The sequence below is a fragment of the Perissodus microlepis genome, chromosome 6 (genome assembly GCF_051167445.1).
Source record: "Perissodus microlepis isolate ML-2025 ecotype Zambia chromosome 6, ASM5116744v1, whole genome shotgun sequence".
NCBI lineage: Eukaryota > Metazoa > Chordata > Actinopteri > Cichliformes > Cichlidae > Perissodus > Perissodus microlepis.
The window spans coordinates 12,923,670-12,940,461 of NC_140466.1; the positions used below are offsets into that span (position 1 = coordinate 12,923,670).

At 38.1% G+C, this 16,792-nt stretch overlaps 1 protein-coding gene across 1 annotated transcript in view; it reads left to right on the forward strand.

The window, feature by feature from the left end:
- The first annotated feature begins 771 nt into the window (after positions 1–771).
- Positions 772–16,792, forward strand: part of LOC146385238 (dolichyl-diphosphooligosaccharide--protein glycosyltransferase subunit TUSC3) — a 79,534-nt gene continuing 63,513 nt past the window's right edge. The window contains exon 1 of the mRNA XM_084930862.1: positions 772–917. Within this exon, the coding sequence (XP_084786988.1) occupies positions 813–917 (105 nt within the window). The 5' untranslated portion in view covers positions 772–812. The remainder of the gene's footprint in view (positions 918–16,792) is intronic.

A 16,792-nucleotide genomic window follows, 5' to 3' on the forward strand; every position in this document is an offset into this window, starting at 1 on the left:
CCTGTCAGGAAAAGAAGTGACAGCAGTTTAGTACAAACGAGAGACGTGCAAAGAAAAAAAAAGAAATCAAAGATCAAAAATTACATTATGAAAAGTAGGCAGTGGCTGCTATGGACACATTTAATTGCTTTTGACACTTGGTTTAACCTCAGCTCCTTATATGTTTTAACTTTGCTCTTCTCTGTAGTTGTCTGACAGATCAAAAACAGCACAAGGAAACCCACAAACTGGTTGTACCACATTTATTGATACTTCCACATCAGAAAACAGACTCTCTCTCTCTGTGTAGATGGGCGGTCTGAAGCTGCCCACAGACTGCCAACGGACTATGACTTAAAACCACAGAATGAATAAACAAGTCAATTGTAATATAAAAATGCATGTTGCTTTAAAAGTTGAAGGTTTTCACAAAGGCAATATTTATTGCAAGATCAGTTTTGTTAATGTATTTTTTGATGTATTCAAATAAGTACTTATTTCATATATGTATATTTTTAGCTTCACTTGGTCGCCCTGAAATCATAATTCTACAGAATAATGATGTGACTACAGCCTGGCTTTTTTCATTAACTACTTAGGTCAGGGTCATAGATTATAAATGAGAGGCAAACCTAAATCATGGAAATAATACAGTTTTTTGGCTACGCCTCCTCCAACGCATGGATTAGAAACGTATTAGCAGGACAGTACTGTGAACGTTAAAACTACAAACCCCAGAGGTCTCCATATTCAAATCCTTTTCCGCTGATTGGATAACGTAGGATCCAATCGCTTGGTCGAGACGTGTCTCGCATTTATAGCATCCTTCCGTCATGGCGTCTGTTTGGGCTAAATCCATTGTTAACCTGCAGGTCTTGGCTGTTTTTTTCTGCCTAATGGTATGTCTGCCACCGGGGGGAGGACAGAAGAAGAAAGAGGTAATGTTTCAACCGTAAAAATGTGTTTTTCATGTAAAATGGCCACGCTACTCACTGAAAGGGATGTGCAGGTTTAACCTACCGGTGTTTTTTAAGCTAGTCTGGGTTAGTCAGAATTCCCAGGAAGTAACTCAGAGAGAGGCTCTTGACATGCCGTTTCTTAGTAGCAATAAATTCCATTGGTGCCAATATGTGTTTTAAAGAAAAGTCTCATAAAAAGGTGTGCTTGTCACGTTTTCTGCGTCACTACGCCCTCCTGTGTTTCTGACTATGACAAAAGGACACGCATGAATAAGCAGAGCAAGCTAATGCGGGCTGTCAACAGCTGCTGTATGTAAAGTGTGTTTTGTTTGGAAAGAGTTTCTATTGGTGCTTTTTGGCACTGCTCACTCAAACACTGGTGCAGTGTGGCGAGTAATGACTTTATTTTGAAATCTGTCAGAATAGGAAGTGTTACGGTTTACTTATCAGTAGTTTAATAATGCTGGTGAGGATGCCAGAATAACCACAACTGATAGTAGCGTGCTGAGGTTTCTGTGATGCGCCGGTTGCCGGATTAGTAAAAGAGGGTGGTGTGGTTTTATTGAAGTTATAGTGGAACAGTTTAATCCAAAAGGATAGTGAGGGGAAAGTCATTGTAATGTATTTACAATATGAATAAGGTCTGTTCACCAGCTTTGTATTTGATTCATTAAAGTAAGTAATACATGTTCTGAGTTACAATATAAGCCCCCTAATTATATCAACAACAGGCATATGACACATATTTTAGCAATTTTGGGATGATGTGCAACGTTGGTATTGTTTTATTATTTGTTCTTGATTTAGGGGCGATCGTGGCCTTGCAATCGGAAGGTTGCCGGTTCGAGCCCCGGCTCGGCCAGTCTCTGTTGTTGTGTCCTTGGGCAAGACACTTCACCTACCGCCTACTGGTGTTGGCCAGAAGGGCCGATGGCGCAATATGGCAGCCTCGCTTCTGTCAGTCTGTGGCTACAACTGTAGCTTGCCTCCACCAGTGTGTGAATGTGTGTGTGAATGGGTGGATGACTGGGTGTGTAAAGTGCTTTGGAGTCCCTAGGGGGGTATGGTAAAAGCGCTATACAAATACAGGCCATTTACCATTTACCATTTAGTTCTAGTCGTAGTCTTTTGACTAAATATCACACAATTATCTCCAAAAGTTGATTCTGTTCATCTGGACGTAGCGTTTTGTGGGAGAAACGTTTCGTCACTCATCCAAGTGACTTCTTCAGTCTCAGCTGACTGCAGGTTTCCCCAAATCTTATAAATAGTACATTTGCATAATGACTGGAACCAGCCCACTAAAGGAACAATGGGCTGGGAGGTCAGTTCCTTAATCATAATTATGCAATGCAATTATGCCATTATCCTTCAGTGGACTGATATTTTTGGGGGTTTTCATGAGAAACAAGGAGCATGACAGCTAGCTGAACCGCCCTTCCAACACTGTTTCCTGCATGCAGATCAAATTGTGAGTGTCTAACCTTATTGCACAAGAGATTTCTTTTGATTGAAGCACTTCATCTTGCCTTTCTTCTAGGGATGTTCCTAGTGACTAATTTCTAAATCAACTAAATGTGAAAAAAGAATTAGGCTAACTGACCAGTCAAAAACTAAGAAACCCTGAGCTATCAAGTTAAATCTGAGAACTGTTTAATGAACATGTTTAATGACAAAGTCTTATGTTTCCAACCTCCTTAATGGCATATGTGTCAAGACTTAAAATTTTACCAACAGGCTTTAGTAGTTTTTTCTTTAACATGTAGTTTTTATTGCTTTTGCTGGCATCAAATGTAGATATCATCTGTGATGCAAAAATCTAAAGAAATAAAAATGTAGAACCTCATGCTTGTTTGGTCATAAAATCTTGAGCACCTTTTGTAAATGGCTCTTGACTGCACTGTCAGCCAAAATGGTTATCATATTGGGTGGTGGTGCAGGAAGTGGAGTCCGCATCTAGTCAGATTTAGAAGTAGTTTTAGGTAAACTCGTCAGCATTCAGCACTGGAGCTAAGAGTATCGGACTGTGTAGGAAAGAGCTACAAAGCACAGCATGTATCAGGCTCTTTTTTTCCATCATATGTTTTCCTATTTTATTTATTGATAGAACATCATATTTTTAAATATATGTAGCCAGACATTTTGCGCTACCAATCTACAATCCACACAAACACAGTAAAAGCCTGATGCTCCCAGCATCAACTAGGGAGTTGAAACAGGAAGACTTTATTTTTAAAACCTTAACATTCTGTAAATTTAGACCAAGCCATGTTTAAAATTACATTAATTCTGCTTTTGAACTGTTTGCAGTACATTCATCTTTAAACTAGCACTCCTAAAGTTTTTACCCAACAATTAGAATCAGTGATAGTGCCACTGGCACTGAAAATGCAAAAGTGCAAGTTTTTTTGTTTTAAATTTTGACCTAATTTAAAATAAAAAAAAGATGCAAACTTTTTTGTATTGTACTTTTTAAAACATAAATACAAAGGGCATATTAGATGCTTGCCTGTGACTCTAGAGGCTTGCCTGACAACACAGAATACAGAATGAAGCATTAAATAAGCAGGTTCAAATTTAATAAGCATAGCCACAAAAGTATAAAAATGATATATTAGCTCTCTGGGATATCTAGATGTTCTAGACCAGATTGGATTTTATAGTCCTTTGCCATTGTAGGAATTTTATTTGTCTACATAGTCATGATCAGTGGATTTGTATGTGGTAATGTATGTGGGTAACTTCAGTTCAATAATAGGTTTTTGTTGGTTTATCTGCAGAGTTGATTGTAACTTGTGTTGTGATTCTATCCTGTAATGGTTTCCATTATTAAAATCACAAGATCATTTTCTTCCCTTTCATTTCCTTTAGCTATATGTGGTGAAGTTATTTACCTAAAGTCTGATGAACCCTGCTGACTATAGTATGTTGAGCAGTTAAATATTTTTATAGACCACGGGACTTGTCAAGTCAGAATGCTGTTGTGCCTGTCCTGTTGGACCACCTCATCAACACCTTTCTTCTGAGCTGACTTTGAAAATGAATAGAAAATTAATTGAGTGGACTAATTGTGGAATGAGTACAAGAAAGAATGCATGGACAAATACATGACGGGTGAATGAACATCTGAATGAATGAATTGAATGTGTCAACTAATGAATGAACAAAGAACTGACTGAGTGTAAGAAATGATGAATAAATGACTGATTAGCCACTGATGAAAAAGTACTTGAATGAGTGAGCAAATGAATGAATAATTGAAAATGGCAAGTTTGCCTTGCAGCTTGCTGTAAACCCTTTCTGTCACTACTTCTAATGGCTTGGGAGGTGTATCTGTAATTAATGTGCCGTATTGCGTCTAGGAGACTTTCAATAATTATAAAGTAACAACTTCAGGCTTGTGTATCTTTATGAAAATTAAAAAATGAAAATGTGTTACTATATAAATAATCAGTTTTGTGTAGTTTGTGGGAAACTGTGGCTGGTTTAAACTAAATTTGTAATGTCTTGTTAAGTGGCAATGACAATGAATAGATTTAAAAAATAGATTATTATAAAATTCTTATTTGTAACATTATTCATGCAAGGGTAGTAAGTGCATCAGTGCTTATTTGCAGCAATGCCTTGCTTCACTTTCACAAAAATGCACAGGGGAGTTGCCTGTTATAGTCACAGTCTGTTAGACACTGACCGGCTCAAGGACACCTCTACATTACCTAATGAGTGGCAGAAAAAGCATTTCTCAATTACTTACCCAGCTTAAATTTATCCAGCTATTATTAGTTTGCTTCTCTGACATTGAACCGCCTCTCTTTAAAACTTTGGAGTTAAAGTATTTTGTCTGCCAACATTTAACTTTGGACCATCCTTTATAAAGTACCAAATAGAAGAGAGGAGGTAGTCACACTTACATACATACACGCACACACACAAACAAAACACACAGCACACACACACACAGAGTGAGAGACAGCCATACTTTCGATGAGCCACAGGAGAAATATTGAGGGGTTATAATGTGAGAAATGTATTTTCCCAGTTGCCTGCCAGAGGCCATAGCAGGAGAGGTGGAGGAGGCGGAGGAAGATCTTATTTAGCTGGAAATGGACAAAATGGTGAAGCAGCACTTTGTATTCCTCTCACCAATTTCTGCTCTCCCTCACTGCCCTTTCCTCTGGCTCTGGCCAATGTATGATTAAACTCTAAACTGTAGTGAAGGATAACATGATCTGAATGTTAAAGGTAAAGCTGTTAAATAGTTACATTTTGTTTTGTTAAATAAGTACACATAGGTTTGCATATTTGTTTGTTTTTTGGCTTTAGTCACTTAACTGGAACTAGATCATAGCTTTGGCTAGGGCTGTGCGATATGATCAAAATCTCATATCCCGATATAAGAATTCTATCGTCCGATAACGATATAAATCACAAAAATGTAACATTTTCTGTAAATTCTGTGAATCTTGGGCAGCTCGTCTTGCGGGAAGTGTTTCCAGCTGCGCGTCATGTAGCTGGAGTCGAGTGTTTTAACCGATTTTTAGACATAAGTTGTAACGGCCGCCGTTTTCTTTGTGAGTATTTATTACACAGCGTGCTGCGGGGAAAAGCCTGTTCTAACATTTGAGTCTAAGGTTTATTTTTTAGCACCTGGCGGCTCTTTTTTACTTCTCATCCGTAAATAATCTGCTCTTTCACGTGATTCAGTTTATTTTGAAAAGTCTCAACAGGATCTTGAGCTTTATTGTGAAAGGTTTATGTGGAACATAAACAAGCGGACACGCGATGCTGTTACCGTCGTTGTTGCTAACCACAACGCATAAAAACAGGCGCTTGTCCGTCTGTAGTGTGGTTATATAAAATATAAGAGAAAGAGAGAACTTTAAGAAATGAATATAGCCACTACAGTGACCATCAAAACAATGAAAAAATATTGCCGTAAACAGTTTATTTTGCGACACCACGAAACAAACGATAGCGTAAAATGAAACGATAGACGTTTTTATATCGTCATCCGATATATATCGTTATATCGAACAGCCCTACTTTAGCTCATATTTATTATTATTATTATTTTTTTAATTGAAAGTTTTGTAATTATGACAGTCATCCACGTGAAAAAAACAAAACCAGCAAAAAAACAAACAAACATAATACGCACTGACAATAACATAATGGCACAGTGAAACCCTCAGATCTGCCCGGTCTGGGGGAGCTCCCCTCCACCTCTTTACAGGTCCCATGTCGTCAGGTTTTTGCTACGGTCCACGCAGCACTTTACAGTCCATCCCTGATGATATTCGGAAGGATATTTCCAGTCTCTTTTATGAGCTGCCTTCTAAAAAACAGTGACCACGTCCTTAGCAGGCCTTCCTTCTTCCAGTAGTTGCGTGAAAATACTTAGTTAAGCTCTGGTTATATAACCCACCACCCATCATCCCACATTACCACCTTCAACAAATCTCTCCCACTTCCTCCAGTTTATATGAAATTGGTCCATTTTGAGGTTCAAAAAAAATGTTAGCTCATATTTATTAAAATACATTTTTGAGATTTTGTCCAGTCTGCATACAAGGGATCTCTTATTGATTCTTAAATAATGTAATTGAATATTCTATTTAACCTCCTAGGACCTGGCGTCCACATATGTGGACATCACATTTTGGGTTATTTAGACCAAAATACTAAATTTTGCTCTACAAGGGCCTGATATCCACTTACGAGGACATTATACTGCTACTGTCCTATCGGAATTTTAAACGAATATCCTTACATGTGGCTCTGTTTCTTAGAAACAAAAATCAGGTTAAAAAAAAAAGATCAGGTAATTCTTTGTTTTTACATTCATCAGTCCCAATTTATTTATTTATTTAGGACAGTGCATGTTAATGAACATAAATGTAAAAAAAAAAAATTACATGAATGTAAACATGCCAGATTATAGCCAAAGGCTAATTTCCATCTGTTGTCCTTAAACATAAAAAAATAGACATAATAATTCATAAAAATTCATCATTCATTCATAATAAAAACTCCATCACCAAACTTACACATACACACCATTCTGTTCCCAAATAAAACATTAAAACTATACAACTCATACATGATCACACACTTGATCATCACTCAGCCCAAATATCAAAGAGAAATTAAAAATGCATGTCATGAAAGAGTTCGGGTCTTAAGAGGTTAAGGGAGGAAGTTCAGGCAAGTTAGGATGGTTTGCAAACTGGAATTGGAGAGTGGCCTTTTGGTCATTTGGCCATCTAGATGTGTTGGTTGGCATGATAAGGTGCGGCTTTTACTTTGAAGGAGAAAAATCTCTGTTACACTTCAAGTTTTATTATCACATGGCCAGTGGTGCAAGCTATGGATTAGAGCAGCAATTTGCTAGCAACCAAAGCAATCAAGAGGAGGTTTATGGTGCAGCCCTTTGCCAACAGGTCAGGAATGCACTTTTATCCTAGCAACCAGAGATTGCCAGGAGGTCATTGCCCAGTTTCTTGGCCTGTGTGTCAGAAGGCTTTGGAGATTCTTGAAAAGTATATTGGAACCTCTGTTTGGAAACATGTTTGCATCCTCCGTACAGAATGAAGTAAATCTCCTTTGTCACTATGAGTGGACAAATAACAAAAAGCAGAAAAATAGGTAAAATCTGTAGCTACTATAAAAACTTTGTGACCTACTGTACATTTTGCACAAACTGAACATTGTTCTAGCACATTTATTGTTGGCATGTATACTGCATGGACAATCGGGCTGGGATTTGATTCCTCAAAACCAATCCTTAAGGTGTGCTGGCAGAGCACATCAAAATTGTATTTATAGTTGATCTAAACAGTCACACTGGTTTGCAGAGTTAAAAGACAGCTATCATGGGGTGTATGCAATATCCTTTAAAAACAGCACACGCTGTCCGATAATCCCTTCAGAGTCAGATCAATAGCTTTGCACTGGGAGTGACACATGAAAAGTGCCACAAAGTTTTTGAGCAAGTGATGAAAATAAAGGACAGTGAGGGAGTGTTAGAAAGAGAAGTTCAATGTCTGGCTTATTTATCACCTCCACACAGCTGCTTCTGTGGGAAGTGGGAATGAATGATGGATCATTGTTTTCTGAATGTTACAAATAATTGCAACGTAGACAATATCTGATGAGTGTTGGAAAAGTGTAAGGAAAAGCATTAAAATGTCTGTAGTAACTCTGATAAATTATTCTTTAGTGGTAAAAGGAGAAGTATTTAGACCGGGGGTGTCAAACATAAAGCTCAGGGGCTAGAATAGTTGCAGCAAACCATCTGGCTTACTGGAAGGTTGGAAAATGTAAAAGATGGCAAAGATTATGTGACTTTAGACTGTATTTTCATAAGTTTCTAAGTTATGTTTCCCACAATGTAAAATGTAAAATGAGATTGAAATTCCTGATCAAGACTGATGATAACAAAAAATAAATTAAAATAAATAAATAACTTATGGCAACAGTGCTGAAGCCTGCCTTGTTTTTAATTCCTACTTTTTGTGACTAAGCTAGAGGAAGAAATGGTCATTGAGAGAGAAAGAATATTTATATCCCTTCAGTAAGCCCTCGTTCATCACACCGGCTCTGCTAGATATTAGAGCTGGTTGTGTTTCTGTCTCAAGGCTGACCGCAGCACAAAGAAAGAACCCGTGTAAGCACTTCCTATACCTAGGTATGTGGAGTCAGGGGAGGTAAAGAGAAAAAAGTTCAGGGCGGCAGGCAAGAAGAAATTATATATCAAGAGAATTATATATCTTCAGAGAGATAGAGATTGCAAAGTAGTGGGCTTGCTACCACACCCAGGGACCAGTCTAATAAGTGGATGGGAATAATAAGAGACTGCTACCTCTGCACACAGAGGCCCAATAAACTACTGGGTAGGCCCTTCAGGGCATAACCCAAGCCACTTCCACAGTTTAGACTGGGGCTTATAAAGCTGTGTAAGCAGTATTGATTCTTGGTTTTCTGTCTGACTTGTTCATGGGAAATGCTAGCTTACAAGTTACAAATTTTGCTGATTGATTTTTAAGAACCAGCAGATACTGAGAAAATGTGTGGTTCTTTTTGTTGTATCATGTTATATTTTGATGTTTAATGCACTGTGCTGATTTATGTTCTTGAATTTGCATCCATTATCATCTTAAAATATTAAAATATTAAATATTAAAAATTTACATGAAACACTTAAGAATCTAGTCAATAGGGTTTTATTTTTGAAAAGGCTGCAGTAGCTTTTGACATCATGCATTAGTCTCTGATTAACCCAGTTTAGCTGGAAACATTTTTTATTTGGCACATTGCTGGATTAATTAGAGAAAAACAGACTAAAGACTGTCCAAAGAGGGCTTAAGCAATTTCTGTTAAAAATAACACTACATGTCACGGAATTGTGATTGTTAAGAAGTGCAGCTTTGTGTTTGAGTCTAATTTTAGTCTTTTAAGTGAAAAATAAATTAATAAATAAAAGAAGATTAAATTCTGGAAGACACAAACAATTTCATTACTGGGAAGAATGTATGCTGTAAAGATGATGCTTCTGTCACAGTTGCTTTATTTCTGTCAGAACTTCCTCATCTATCTTACTAAAAACTATTTTATAAGACTGGGTGACTCAGTGATTCTCCATTTTATATGGAATTATAAACCCCATAGAATTAGGAAGGACCAATTCTGCAAGAGAATGAGGGAGGGCTGGCATTACTTAATTTCATTTTGTATTTATTACGGGTCCACTGTTTCTTGCTCTGGTTTTCATTGGATAGATGAGAACTTCCTGGATGGTAAGAGATAAGGCGTGCATTGTCCGCTATAGCAATCATGTCCCCTACTTGGAGACATAAATCTTGTTATAGATAAAATCTGTGTTCCATACAACCCCATGATCTATAATGCAATCCATAATACAGGGTGGGCCATTTATACGGATACACCGTAATAACATGGGAATGGTTGGTGATATTAAAGTCCTGTTTGTGGCACATTAGTATATGTGAGGGGGCAAACTCCTCAAGATGGGTGGTGACCATGGTGGCCATTTAGAAGTCAGCCATCTTGGATACAACTTTTGTTTTTTCAATAGGAAGAGGGCCATGTGACACATCAAACTGATTGGTAATGTCACAAGAAAAACGATGGTGTGCTTGGTTTCAACATGACTTTATTCTTTCACGAGTTATTTACAAGTTTCTGACCACTTATAAAATGTGTTCAATGTGCTGCCCATTGTGTAGGATTGTCAATGCAACCCTCTTCTCCCACTCTTCACACACCGATAGCAACACCGCAGGAGAAATGCCAGCACAGGCATCCTGTATCCGTAGTTTCAGGTGCTGTACATCTCGTATCTTCACACCATAGACAATTGCCTTCAGATGACCCCAAAGATAAAAGTCTAAGGGGGTCAGATCGGGAGACCTTGGGGGCCATTCAACTGGCCCACGACGACCAATCCACTTTCCAGGAAACTGTTCATCTAGGAATGCTCGGACCTGGCACCCATAATGTGGTGGTGCACCATCTTGCTGGAAAAACTCAGGGAACGTGCCAGCTTCAGTGCATAAAGAGGGAAACACATCATCATGTAGCAATTTCAAATATCCAGTGGCCTTGAGGTTTCCATTGATGAAGAATGGACCCAGTATCGTTGTACCCCATATACCACACCAAACCATCACTTTTGTTGTTCCAACAGTCTTGGAGGGATCCATCCAATGTGGGTTAGTGTCAGACCAATAGCAGTGGTTTTGTTTGTTAACTTCACCATTCACATAAAAGTTTGCCTCATCACTGAACAAAATCTTCTGCGTGAACTGAGGGTCCTGTTCCAATTTTTGTTTTGCCCATTCTGCAAATTCTGTGCGCCGATCTGGGTCATCCTCGTTGAGATGCTGCAGTAGCTGGAGTTTGTAAGGGTGCCATTTGTGAGTATTTTATATGTGCCGAAGGGATGTTCGATTAATGCCACTCTCCAGTGACATGCGGTGAGTGCTACGCTGTGGGCTCTTGCTGAATGAAGCTAGGACAGAAACTGATGTCTCTTCATTAGTGACAGTTTTCTTGCGTCCACATTTTGGCAAATCCAACACTGAACCAGTTTCACAAAACTTAGCAAGCAGTTTGCTGACTGTAGCATGGGAGGGTGTCGTAGGGTGTCTTGCACTGAAATCTGCTGCAATGACCCAGTTACTGCGTTCACCAGATATCAACACAATTTCGATCCGCTCCTAATGTTTTAACCTCTTCGACATGTCAATGGCTGAACAAAGAGAAACTTGGAAATAACTCATGAAAGAATAAAGTTACGTTGAAACCAAGCACACCATTGTCACCCTGTACAATTAAAATGTTTGAACTGGAAAAAATATGGAATACTAATAAATATTGGACCACTCTTTTTTTCATTAATTAATTAATTTTCTTTTACATTGAATATAAAATGGTCCATTCCTCCACTTTGTCCTTCTTTACTATTCTGTTCAGATATGCATACTCAGAATGCTCATTTTTAGTTGGTCCTCTCTGTCATTTCTTTCTTGTGAAAATAAATGCATTTTTATGTTTTACAGGTCAAGAGAAATAAATATTGTATGCAATTGCCAGTTTTTCTTCTGTTGCCAATAAAACCCAAACCCAAAAAGGCATAATGGTGCCACATTTTGCACATAGAAATGTTTCATTGTACTTCCAGTTAATTCAAGGGTTATTTTGTTTGGATCTTGCTCATTAGCCATAGTTATCTGAATTATTGATGCACTAGTGCCAGGCCTGCTTTCAGAGTGACTGATGGCCCATGCTGCTACGTCATTTTCCTCCCCCGTTATTTCTCCCTTTCTATCTCTGTTTTTTCCCCCCTTGAATTTCCAGCATGTGTATCTAACTAATTTCTGAGTGGGAAAAAGATCTTCCACCCTCTTTCTGCTCCCTTGTCATGTCTCATGTTTTTTTTTTTTTTCAGTAACCACCCTTTTCTGCCCAGCCATGTAACATTTTTATAATTATGTTGTTAGAGATGAAATGGTATGAAAATTTTATTTCATGATTATTGTGACCAAAATGATCACAGTTATCATAATCATGGCACAACTAAAATATGTGGAAAATGTTCAAGAAGTACTGATGCACACAATGAAAGAATGTCACCAATTTTAAATTGAATCAGAGAATAAAACTTAAATCTGTGCAGTTTTTTGGAGTGTATGGGGACTTTGTTTTTGTTTTTTCCTGCAGTATGACACAAGTCTTATCGCAGTTTTCTGACACATTGTGTTGATTTATAATTAATTCTTCATACTGCATATAAAATGTGCAAAAGTGCTGCTTTCGTAGGAAACCAAAAGTTTGGGTCGTCTTTTGACACATAAAAACATTTAAAACATTAACTAAAAGACATTCTTTTCCCGTTCTATAGGTTGCATTTAAGCAAATGCGATGACCTAGGCCCACTTTACAATATGGAGTCACAAGATGACGATGATGCAATGAACGCAAAAACTGACAAATATTAACAGTCATTATTTGAGTCTACTTTTTCTGTTGAAGCTGTTTTTTTGTTTTTTTGTTTTTTTTTTAACCGACTTGAGTCTTACCGGCTTTTAAGGAACCCCGTATTTGTTTGGGTGACTCTGCAGCCTGTGACCATTTGCAGTCAGTGAACATAGTCTGCAGACACACAATGAGAAAAGTAACACTGAACTCTTACATTATTGACAAGCTTTTCACAAGTTAGATAGAGAAGCTACGATATTTCTGTCCTGCTATGAAAGTCTCTATATCATACACTGAACTAAAAGTTAATTTAGCCTGCATTCACTATAATGTGGAGGTTATGAAGAGATTTTGTATGTGTCTGTACACAGGGTGACCATTTTCTCTAAAGTTTCTTGGCACTCTTAAAATCCAAAGTAAGACCAAACTTTAGACTTAGTCCCTTTCGACAGCTGCAAAGCCTTTGATACACTTCTACTGCCTCCCGTGTTTTTATAGACTCAAAGCAACCTCATGATGCAGAATTTCTTTGTTTGTTAAACTGTAACAAAGACATTGCAGTGTGCCCATAAATTACACAAAAACGTGGTAGAAGGCATGTTTTTGTTTAATTAAATTACTATTTTGGTATAAACATAACCTTAGAGATTCACTTACTAAACAGAAAATCTACCTGCATTTGGTGCTTGGCTGTCACTTTTGAACCCTGATCCCTACATTTCTTCATTACTCATTATGGAAAATGCATTGTTGCCATATTGCTTTATATCTTTATATTTTATTTTTTCCTGTCAACTCTCTTCTCATTCCATCTTCCTTTAGACCCCCCCCCCCAAAAAAAAAAACAAAAAACCCCAAACAAACAAAAAAAACAACTTTATTCCTAAACTTCTGTCTCCCTGCTTCTGCACACCCCACCACTGCATCATCCCACCACCACAGTGACAGGGCTTGCTACATAGCTGACATGAGGTGCCATATTATTCTACTGTGTATTATGTGTGTATGTTTGTCTCAGATCGTGTTTGTGTGTCTGTCTGGCTTGGGGCTGATAAGACGTCACGGTGTTATCCTCCCAGACAGACCTGGGTGACACTGATGTGTTCACAGGCCACATACGCGCTCACACAGAAACATATTCAAGTCCATATTATATGGACTAACATATATACATTTGTACATTTCATTATGTACTGGATTGTTACACTGAATGCCTTTTAGATGTATACGTGTATGTATTTATTAATGTTAAATTTCACAGATAACTTGTTATTCTTTCTTATTTTTCTTTCTGCTTCAATGGATGAAAGCTAGTGTTAAAATGGGGCTAAAACTGTGTGTGTGTTCTTTTGTGTTCCTCTGCATGAAAAAGAGATTGTCATAAGTCTGCCATATTAAAAACACTTGTCGTAAGCGGGTAAGTACAGATGTGTTAGGGCAGATAGTAGCTAGGAGAGACAGATTTTTTTGTTTTGTTTTGTTTTTTGACCTGGGCACAATATTTAGTGTTAGTCCATATTAGGGAAGGCTATACCAAGAAATTGAACAGGTAATGCGTTATTAAATTATGTTAACATTGCCTTTTGAAAGAATGTATTTGTCCAGAGGATGTCAGGTAATTGCTGTCGTGTTTCTGGCTACTTCTCATTTGCTCAGTCAAATAGTCTTGGAGGCCTGTCATGCAGCTGGAAGAAGCTGTGTTGATGATTATGTTTGGGGTTTGATTTTCGTGATTATAATAGCAGAAAAAAACACCTAAAAGTACTGTGAGACTAATGTTAGAATCTGCTCATCTTTCTCCAGCTAAATATATTTACTAAAAATTTCAACTCTGTCTAAGACTCCATAGTCCTAGAGATCAATTGGCGACTCCCTTCAACCACCGCTTTCTAAAAAAATTGGTAAATGCACTATATTTTTTTTTCTAGTACTTCACAAGTGCTTTCTATCTAACAGGCACACACTTTCATACTTCAATGCACGCATCAGAGAGCAGCTTGGGATTCAGTATCTTGCCCAAGGATACTTCATGAGTATTCCCCAACCAGTTGTGACTTGTTATCGGCAGTTGCTGTAAAATTGACTGCTAAGCCCCAGTCACACAGGCCTAGAGACTGATCAGCAACCCCCTGGTAACTGCAGGTCATATTCCCCCAATTTGTTAGTAGGAGGTTGCTTGCTGTTGCCACATGAAATTTTTACAAAATGGTATCCATTGCTGCGCTGAAAGCATCACCGTCCTTGCGATCACTTTGGTCACCAGCAAACTGCTGCAGTGGTCCATAGTTTGACTCAAAGATGTTAATGTTAAGTAGCAATGGTAGTGACATTCAAATTAATTGCATGTTGTGTGGTCAGGTGTTTGAACATGTGGGAGATATTTCCCCTCTTGTGTTCAGTGATGAGGTTATTACACAAAAAACTAATTATTACACATATTGCAGAGAAGTCTTTTCTTAAAAGTAATGCAGTATGTTACTTAATTACCCCCAGGAGAAAATAATTTGTTAAATAACTTTTCTTTCACGTTTCTGCATAAAATGATCCCAAAAGTATAGTCTCATAATTACCATTTAACAATATAAACCTCAGGCTACAATCCCACTAGGGCTGCCACGATTAGTTGACTAGTCACGATTAAGTCAACTATCAAAATCGTCAATGACTAATTTAATAGTCGACGCATCGGTTGAAGATCCTGAAAGACGCAGGAATAAGTAGTAGGATTTAAGAGTGTAATAATGGACTGAAACAGAGGATGGCAGCAATGCATCTACAAGGATGCCAGCTGCCGTTAAATACCAGAGAAGAAGTAGAAGCAGTCTCTGGTGTTGTAGCTATGTCCAAATTCAGGGGCTGCATCCTTCGAGGCCACATTTATAGGCCAATTACATCACACCAACGCAACAAATGTCCAAATTCGAAGACTCCTCCAAATGTGGCCAACAAATGCGTACTCCTTTTCCCCAGATTTGAAGGATGGGTCGGGTGTATCCTTCGTGGCCCAACCTATCCCAGAATTCAGAGCGCAGCCCAGCCAGTTTCCAACAATGGCGGCAGCTGCTTAGTTTTAATATTACTCTTTTAAAAATTTATATTGAGCGAAGAAAAGCTAAATTTGAGTGAACAAAATTCATTGCTGTGTGCAAAAAATGTATTTTAGTGTTCCAGCTGACCGGGTGGTCACTCGGGTTAAACGTAATATATAAGGCTGAACTGACAAAAAATCGGCCGACTACACCACCAGGTGTTATAGGAAAAACCATAAAGCCTTTGAACTAAAACAAACGCTGTTGTGACAGTGATGTACACTGTCTTGTTGGTATATATGTATGATTTGTATCACCTTCATGTTTCCCTCTCACCACATATCCAAACCGATATCATGACCAGCAGATGCCCGGTATGCCCAATGGCCAGTCCAGCTATGCGGTCAGCTGGTGGGTAACAGGCATCTCCGAAAACGTTAGAGCACTTTTGCAAATATGTGATGTCTTGATAAATCGAGCAAACATTTGAAGTTTACACAGCAACATTCTTGCATGAAATGATCTTAAAATTTTATTTTGTGACCCAGAAAGACTAATATTTCAAACTCCGCCACTCTGTGTTCCTCCGCTACTGCCTCGTTTGTTTTGGATGAAATGGATTCTGGGATATTGCATTTCGTCATTTCGATCTGATTGGAAACCAAAACAGCCAATCAGATTTTTTTGCATCCAAGTCTGTGATTGGCTGGTTTTGTGGCACAAATATAACGGTGTACAGAAAGAGTTGAGTGCGCACGGGCAGAAATGTTGAGAGCGCAAGCAACACATTGCGAGCAAGCGCAAATGCAAAAACTGAGCGAGAGGGGCTGCTATTGTGTGTGTGTGTGTGTGTGTGTGTATGGATAATGGCAAACACTGAAATACATTTTTTGCACGCAGCAATGAATTTTGTTCAATCAAATTTAGCTTTTCTTCGCTCAAAATAAAATTTTCCTCAAAATGCGACACTTGCACCTGCAAATGTTTTTTACGTACACTCAATTTTTTTTTTACATGCGCTCAGAATAGTGGTACAAAAATAACGCCATATTTTCAAACCTCCCGCGGTCTTTTGCTACTCAGGTTAAATATGATATATAAGTCACTTAGATAACTTAAAAATGTTATTGTTTGGATTTTTTCAGTGTTTTATCTGTTCCTGAGTTAATCAGTTTGGCTGAGATTAAAGTTATAGTTTTCACACAGCTGAATAAACGTCAAACAGAAAACTGATTAAAAAGAAGTGTGAGATGGTAGAGAATTTACTCCTGTGTCCTGTTATATTTTAGGGAGCAAAGAACAGACGGCTGAGTTTATTAAACTCCA